The following is an 8,561-nucleotide window of genomic DNA, read 5'->3' on the forward strand; positions in this document are numbered from 1 at the left end:
ACGGACGTTTATTAATATCAAAAAGTTACACACTGAAGCCGTTTTACCTGCTGAAGTCAACTTATGGTGTGCCGAATGGATTATTTGGGGAAAAGTTTCAAAAGTGATTCATGTTAAATGATGGCATGACAAACACATATCCACATAAACACATCCTAGTATTTCACTTATATTTATATTATGTGCTGTGTGACTGATTTTGCTGCTGTTACACCATCATATCCCATTTTTTGGGATCAATAAATATCTATCTATCTATCTATCTATCTATCTATCTATGCTGTAGGCTATTACTGTAAAAGTAAGTATAGTATTAATATTAGTAAAACATTTTGAAATTTTTCAATTTACAATTTGTTTGAAAAAATGAAATGAACATTTTGGCACTTGACCTATACTAATTGATGGTTAGCTGTGCAGCCAACCTTTCCTCACACAATCACACAGATATTGTTAGATAAACATAGCAGAAACTCCAGTTATTTCTAACAGTAGGGCAGCGTTTTCAAGGGTAAGTACCCGATGAAACAAAAACAAAAAAAGACAAAAATTGTTTTCTGTTACAGATTTCCCATGTGAGAATAAGTTGCCTTTTCTCATATTTTTTTTGGACAGATTATTTCTCCTAACACAGAGAAACACAACCTTTCAATCGATATGTCATTACAGTGTGCAGAGCGGCCAGAAGCAGAGCAATTAACTCTGGAAATTTGATTAAGGAAAAATCGATGTTGTGTATGGCGGCTGTCCCCATCTGACATCATCCTTTTTGTTTCTTATTTCATTCTATTTGAAAACAATATTGTTGCACTTGGTTACTTCGTTGTTGCTTTAGAGGTTAGTTCTGGTTTGTGGTGTCTTGACATCATGGTATCTGTTTGCAGACTGAAGTCACTTGGTGAGGGATGCAAAGTTTGGTCCTCCAGTGCCCCAAATCTAGGAAAGTCCCCCAAACATGCACCAATGACCGCCGGCTTCTCCAGCCTCAACGAAATGGGTGAGTCTTTGCATTTCATCGGAAGTTAGTCACAAGAATCAATCATCTCAACCCTTTTTTATATTTCCCTTTTTTTCCCTCTCCTAAACAGAGGAGTGCGGTGAGTTTGGGGAGTCACCATCGCTGCCCTCAGAGATAAGCAGTAACGGGGTGGTGGAGGACTCGGGGTCCCTGTGGGGAGGCCTTGGGCCAAACACATTGCCTACTGTTAACGCGAGCTCCTGTCAGGGGCCCGGCGGCGTGGGGACGGGGGTGAACTACCAGGACTCGCTCCGCCGCAGCAGCCAGAGGAAGAAGAGCGATATGTTGCTGTTGGGTTGTGCGTCTCTGCTCGCGTCGGTTGCCTTCGGACAAGACCTCCTGCAGCTGGGGAAACTGCAGGTGAGCAAACAGCACAAAGAACAGAGAGAGAGAGAAATGTCATCAAACATCCTTCATTTAGAAAACCTCAGAAGGTAACACGTCATGCTTTTGACAAGTCAAACACACACAGTGTACCTTGGGGAGAATTCCTATATGTTTCAAGTTAAGACCTCTTCTGCAATAAATACATGAATATACTATAAAACAGCTACCAAGCTATTTTGTATCATTGCCTAATAAAGACAAGCACAATTACGTAAAAAAGTAATGCAAGAAAAAGGAAAAAAAAACACAATCGTTATGCAGGAGAAGAAGTCTTAAACATAACCATTGAACATGGTTAAGTATTTATTTTACAGCAGTCAAATCAGCAGATTGATAAGGTTGATAATGTCCAAATCTATGTTAAATTTAATTATTATATATATATATATATATATGTATATATATATATATATATGTATATATATATATATATATATTATATTTGTGTCCAAAACCACTTAACGCCAGGACACTCCCAGTTCAAATGTATGAAAGTGTGGTCTTTTGAGTAAAAAACGAGAAGAATAAAAGTGGAGAGTTGGAAGTTTCTTTGAACGCGTTTTCTGAAAGTTACATAGGGTTAACATTTAAAATAATTAAAATAAATTTATGTAAAGGTTTACCGGAACTCCCCTTTAAACTTTACTTACATCACATTTAACAACAAGTATTTCAGAGTAAAAATATTACTGTTATAATCTGCTCTGTCCACAAATCCTACTACTGCTTATAACAAGAATACATACTTTATCTAGAATGAGTAAGCACTAAACAATCCACTACTTCATATATAACCATGTTCTACTAAATGCATAGTATAGTTTTGGTATTTTGTTGCAATATTGAAGTACTAGTAGCTGATATTTCAAGTCCCATATGTTGCATGGGTTTAGTTTTCTTGGGAGCAGTCATTATTTCTATTTAACTCTCTCTGCTTGTTGTTTGAGATTTCTGCAGTTTGTGAGGTTTAATGGATTTTTTTTTGTTTTATTTTATGTTCCTGTCTGCAAACCAAATATCACATTCCTTATTCCTTGTATTAGGTACCCGCCCTGTTAAAACAAACAGCTGCCACTTGCAGACAGAGACTTACTGTATACACACTCAACAATTTCTCAAATAAATGTTTCAAACAGGATAACACAGCCTGTCGTAAAGCACGCGTCCTCTCATGATTGGACAGTCTCCTCATCCTAAACTAATAGATCACCTCGGGATGAGATAAATCAGGAAGACCTACGGCCAAATGTCGAGCTGTCGAGTCAGCATGAAATGAGGTCTCCATGGACGGTTTCCAGCACCTTGTTGATTTTGTGTTTAGAGGATTACAGTTATTACCGTCTGTTGTCGAAGCGAACAAAGGTCGATACAGAGTGTACAGTGAGAAGATCACTGAAAATAATGACTTGGATGTTATCTTTTGCTGTAGTTGCCTTAATACGGCGGGGAAGTGATTTACCAAGAAATCAAGTACCATGTTTTGAAGAGAAGCTTAACACAGCAGGTCAAATTAGCCCAGCTGTTCAGTTGTTTCAGGGTTGCAATGCTTTTTTCAGCTGATTGTACAGTATTTGAGGAGGACTTCTGCCTACAGGCATGACAGCTTTTTAATGTGACCTGGTGTTGTTGTCAGGTGCTCCAGGATGAGCAGGACCTCAGAGAGGAGCAGCGTAAGAAGAAGGAGGGTCTCTTCCAGCGTACGGGACGTTTCCGTCGCAGCACCTCTCCACCCAGCAGAAACCTCTCCCTCTCCCTCTCCAGACATCAGGACTCTACGCTCCCCTGCATGGACCCATCTCCCTCTGTTACACTCCTGTCTTTGTCCTCTCTGTCTGACTGCAACTCCACCAAGTCCCTTCTTCCCTCCGACCCGGACGAGTACCCCCTGACCCCGATGACGGGGGTCAAAACCCCGATGGCGCCACCAGCTCCTGCCCTGAACCCTCTCTTGGACTTGCGGGCGGAGAGCTTTAAGAAGGAGCCCAACCAGTCGCTCACGCCCACCCATGTGTCCGCAGCCATGGCCATGAACAGAGGACACAGACGGACCCCTTCGGAGGGGGCGATACGACCCAGAGCTCAAACTCTGGGACACTACAGGACGCCGTCAGATGGAAGCATGCCCATGCCTCCTCCACCGGGGGCACCACACACCGTTACTAACAAAGGTGAGGGACTGATGATGTAGAATATGCTTTTTACAATGTTACTGGAATATATGAGCAAAGTTTAATATCAGGTTATCCAGTTGAGATATATCACTGTTGTATATTTTATTTAACCAGGAAGTGTCCTTTAGAGACATTATCTCTGTTACAGGAGCAAGCTAGACAAAATGGCAGTGTTAAATAGTTAATATGAAGGACACACACTCTCTCGTATGGTATTGCTGCTGACAGCAGGGACTGTTTTAAAATCTCCCCGTTGGTGCATTCAAGACTTGTGGGAAACCCTGCCGTCCTGGATCGTTAATATTAAAAACTTTTGCACAAATGCTTTGCCAGATTCAAACTATTTATTAGAACAATGATACTCGCAGACTGTCCCTCAAGTCACAACACCAGCCTGTAATGTGTGAAAACACAATCATCTTACAGTTGTTAGGTAGACACAGTGGGCTACAGTAACACATATATCCTCTGATGCTTCTTTATCTGATATAGCTGCGACTGATGATTATGTTTTATTATCCTTAAGTCTGCAAAATGTCAGTAAAATGTAAAAAAAATCTTCATCAACCAACATTCATAAACCAAAAGTTATTAAGGATGCTTTCATATATGTCCAAAAAAAGCAAGAAGCTAGAATCAGAGAATATTTGGTATTTTTTCTTGAACAACGTGAATGAGACTTTTTTTTATCTTTCATCATTCAGGTCCACAGGACACCCTGGACATTCCCCGCCTCCCTGACCCGTCTGCCATCTTCCCAGTCCCCCAGCGGCGTAAAGCCCCTGCTCCACCGATTCCCGACATGGTTCCCCTCTGCCTCATCAGCCCCCTGGAGAGACCCAAGACACTGGAATTTGCCCCCCGGCCGCGGCCCACCCCGGCCCGGATGAGAGCCGACCCCTGGAAGCTGGGCTCTCTCTCCCGGACCCTCAGCTCGTCGCCGGGCAGCAGCTGCGACAGCCCCTTAGGCTCGGGGGACAGCAGCGCCAGCAACGCGCGACCCAACCTGATGGACATGGACGTGGAGGGCCAGAGTTTGGACAACACTGTCCCTCTGTGTGGAAAACAGCAGCCTGCCACTCTGTGTGGACAGCAGTACGCATAGTGAAAAACAGCCAAGTCTACTTTTCTGCATTGGAACCCGTTCCAGGACATTAGCGCTTGGGCTGAATGCCTACTGATGTCTGAGCCGAGCTAATTGCACTCACTGAAGTTTGCAAGAAACCACACTTCTTGTCACAGTTTAGGCACTTATTGGAAGCCATTCCTATCATGTGTCCTTTTAGTGTCGTGATAAGGTGTAAAACCCTTAAAGCGAGCCTTTTCCTGATTGTGCTCTAATCTGCACGACACTGAGGGTTCCAGAGGCCTTTTAAATGCCTTGTAGTGTGCTCACCCACCTACCTTACCCAATACTTCTTCCCCTCCTTGGAAGCCATCTCTACCTGCTTCTTAGTGCCCCCCTGACCAAGACACACTCACAACCTACAAAAGCCATTCAAGTACTTAAAAAGCCACTCTTGCGTTGCTAACTGTTCATTCCAATTCATTTGCCTGTGCTTTTGCTTGTCTGTGACTCTGCCCACTTTCTGCCTGTATCTCTCACTCCAAAGAAAAAAAATGTGCAATCACATTTCACCTAAACATTCCCAATTACAGGAGTGTTCCATTGACAAACACAGGAGCTGGACTGTTTAAAATTTGTAATAGAGTGACTTTGTTCTTATTTTGCACGCTGTTTGTTCTGCCAGTGCACAAACATCTCCCGTAAACTCTGCCTTCATCCTGGCATGTGTCATCTCCCTGCATGGGGGCCATCGTCCTCTAACCTCCAAATCCGAGACAGAAAAAAAAGCCTTTTTCTCACAGCACTGGTGGACTGGTTATATCCTCAGTCTCTTACAGGAAAAAAAAAAAAAAAAAACTTTATTTTCTCAGTTCTTGCACCATCCCAACCCCGACCTGTTAGCAGACATGTTTTTCTATGGATTTGGCAGACCAGTGTGTTTCCCTTTGTGTGAATGTGTATATATTACTGTACATGTGTGGAGGAACAAAAAGGGTACTTTTTTTGCGTGCTGGTGCTTTTTCAGTGCGTGTTTTACGTGTGAATGGTTCGCTGTATGACACTTGCGGCACTTCTTCACAATAAGATGTTTGTCTTTTACATTCCTCACTAGCTGTCAGTAGCACTCTGTATGGATCCCGTTCATGCCACTGAAATGGACGCAAAAGAGGGAAACACTGAGGGAAGTTGCTAATTGATTTCAACGTCAACCTCCCGTTGGACCGTTTGGAAGCTTCACGTTCTCCTCTGACCGGTTGTCTTCAACATCAGTGGTACTTTAGGAGTCATGTTGTGCCACATCTGGACCAGTTGGACTCTACTCTCAGCTGACAAATCAACTTTTATCTGCGGAGTTGTTTTCGCACAGTTCGTCTTGGCTGACTTGACAGTGCAATTTTCTCTAGGTGAGTGTGTGTGAGTGTGACTATGTGTGTTATTATTTGTATGGGATGATGACAATCCCGTTGGAAGAAGAGTGAGCCCAAACTCATTCTCCTTGTGTGGTTAAGAACACTGAGTATTTATTAAATTTATTGTTATTATAGGAAAGGATTACTTGTTATTACGATGCTCTTCCTGGAATATGTGTATATATTTGTTAATATGACAGGAAATAACCTAGGGAACTGCTCAATGAAACGTCCATGTTGTTTATCGGTCTCAACTTGTGACATTTCTGGGTTCAATGAGGAATAAGTGTGAAATGAGATGAATGAAAGGCGAATAAAAAAACAAAGAAAAACGCTTCAGTATCGTTTAATATCTGAGCAATGACGGTAGAAGTACTTGCTTAATGCATTCATGTGTTAGTATTTTACCGAAGCAGTTCAACATGGAGCTAGTTTTAATTACTGTACATACAGTTTGGTAGTTTAGCCCAGTGGTTTCCCACCTGGGTCAGGTCTGTCCTAGGTTCACAATCAGAACGATGATTAATGGGAGGAAAGAAAAGGAAAAAGATTCAGCTACACAAATTTGGTGACATTTTTTGAATTGTTTTTCTAATATTTCATGTCATGTTTCTTTCTTCGAGCCTCAAACATTTATTTAAGCTCACAAGTTTAGACGGGAAATCCCTCTGCCAACATCTCCCACTCACAGACATCTGAAACGTGACACTGCTTTGTTATAAGAGAACACAAGTCAGAAAGGCTTGATGAAGAATATTCAGATCTTTAACAATTTGTACAATCTCAACAATTCAAGATATATGTCATGACAGTACAGTATGTTTTTTATGTAAAGTCATCATCGGAAAAGTATCCGGTACTTAACAACTGTCGTATGTAGTAGTGAGTGAAAAAAGACAATAATACCCTCTGAAATGTTGTGAAGTAAAAGTATAAAGTAGCGTAAAATGAAAAAGACTCAAGTAAAGTACAAGTACTCTGAGTGCTGACGGTGTGCTGGTTAACTCCATGTACCAGCGGAAACAAAGGAGACTGCAGTAACACACAGACTCCTCTAGGTGTCCCCACTGTGGCCTATGATGTCATATCACATACCCAGCCTGCTGTTTTTCTCCATGTAATGAATTCCTATAGTCACTCTCTGACTCTGCAGTTACCATGAAAGGCAGATGAAGGTGCTGTCATGCATCCATCGCAGTAAAAAAAGAAATTTTATGATTCAATTCTGAGATGTGAGTGGAAAGACATCTTCTAAATGCCAAAAGAAAAGGTGATGTGTCACACTGACGTGACAACAATGATAAAGTCGAATCCAGTGTACATACTGGGCATGCAAATGATGCAAACACACTCACAGGTACACAAGTCCTCACACACTTCACTGTTGTGTCTGTCAGTGTGACCGCCAATCAAACACCCTTCCAGACGCCAGCCAGTTACCTAGCAACACCTCTTCACTTCCATAGTGATGCTTTTAAAATCAACAACAAAGGAAAAAAGGCAGAAAAAGGAAGTGAGGAAGATAGAAAGAGAGAGAGAGAGTTAGCAAAAGAGAGAGAGAAAGACAGAGAGAGAGAGAAAGACAAAGAGAGAGAGAGAGAGAGAGAGAGAGAGAGAGAGAGAGAGAGAGAGAGTTAAAGAGCCAGCAGAAAAGGATTCAGCAGGCTGAGCGTTGCAGGGCAGGTTCACAGCTCGAACACACACACACACACACACACACACACACACACACACACACACACACACAATGGTAGAAAGACATTCTGTATCTGCCATAACAGCATGCAGAGACTCACATGTTTACCACCTTCAGAAACTCTCTTCCCCTTCCTGGTTTCCTCAACAGTTTTGCACCATGTTTCCTGCTTTCTTTCTCTGTTTTTCCTTTGTTACAGGGAGCACTCATGTTATAGGGATTTATTTTTTATTTTCTGAATATGAAAAGATTCAGGTGGTGATAAGGTTTGTGTCACTTCAAAGCGGAGGATGAGGAGAGATGCACAAAGGGAGACAGTAAGAGGTTGTTGTGTGTTCTATTTGAAGTGAACAACTAACCAGATTGCCTGCCAGTTGGCGTGTCCTCAGATCTGCAAAAAGACTCTCTTTGTCTAAATCTTTAAACCAAATAAAGTATTTTAAGGAAAGAATGACTTGAACCCACGCTGGAGAAAATGTTGACTAAGATGTGGAATAATGAAGGCCAAGGTTGTTTTTTTTAAAATGATGCATTCCTGATCAATCAGATCCAAGAGCAAACCTCAGAAACTGAAGAGGAAAATGTAGGAGGTTTAAAGAGGAACTCAATTTTACATGTTGGAGTCAGCTTACTCATTATAAATAATACCTGAATAGGTGTTTTGAAATGTGAAAGACGTCAGTGTTTACAAGGCAAAGGGAAAAATGTAACAAACAATGTGTCATTGGTTGCATTATATTATATTATATATTTGGGATATTTGTTTGATTTTAACTCTCTAGAATTTGTGCTAATCATATCAAATAAAGCT

The 8,561-nt window shown here is 41.6% G+C and overlaps 1 protein-coding gene and 1 long non-coding RNA gene across 2 annotated transcripts in view; both read left to right on the forward strand.

Moving 5' to 3' along the window:
* map3k10 (mitogen-activated protein kinase kinase kinase 10) overlaps window positions 1-6,386 on the forward strand; it is a 37,965-nt gene extending 31,579 nt beyond the window's left edge. The window contains exons 8-11 of the mRNA XM_032507924.1: window positions 885-997; window positions 1,089-1,378; window positions 3,039-3,573; window positions 4,281-6,386. Of these exons, the coding sequence (XP_032363815.1) occupies window positions 885-997; window positions 1,089-1,378; window positions 3,039-3,573; window positions 4,281-4,681 (1,339 nt within the window). The 3' untranslated portion in view covers window positions 4,682-6,386. The remainder of the gene's footprint in view (window positions 1-884; window positions 998-1,088; window positions 1,379-3,038; window positions 3,574-4,280) is intronic.
* Window positions 6,387-7,874: 1,488 nt separating this feature from the next.
* The window catches only part of LOC116677998 (uncharacterized), a 7,615-nt gene continuing 6,928 nt past the window's right edge, over window positions 7,875-8,561 (forward strand). The window contains exon 1 of the long non-coding RNA XR_004329146.1: window positions 7,875-7,887. This is a non-coding gene — a long non-coding RNA (uncharacterized LOC116677998). The remainder of the gene's footprint in view (window positions 7,888-8,561) is intronic.

Source organism: Etheostoma spectabile, chromosome 3 (assembly GCF_008692095.1).
Source record: "Etheostoma spectabile isolate EspeVRDwgs_2016 chromosome 3, UIUC_Espe_1.0, whole genome shotgun sequence".
Lineage (NCBI taxonomy): Eukaryota > Metazoa > Chordata > Actinopteri > Perciformes > Percidae > Etheostoma > Etheostoma spectabile.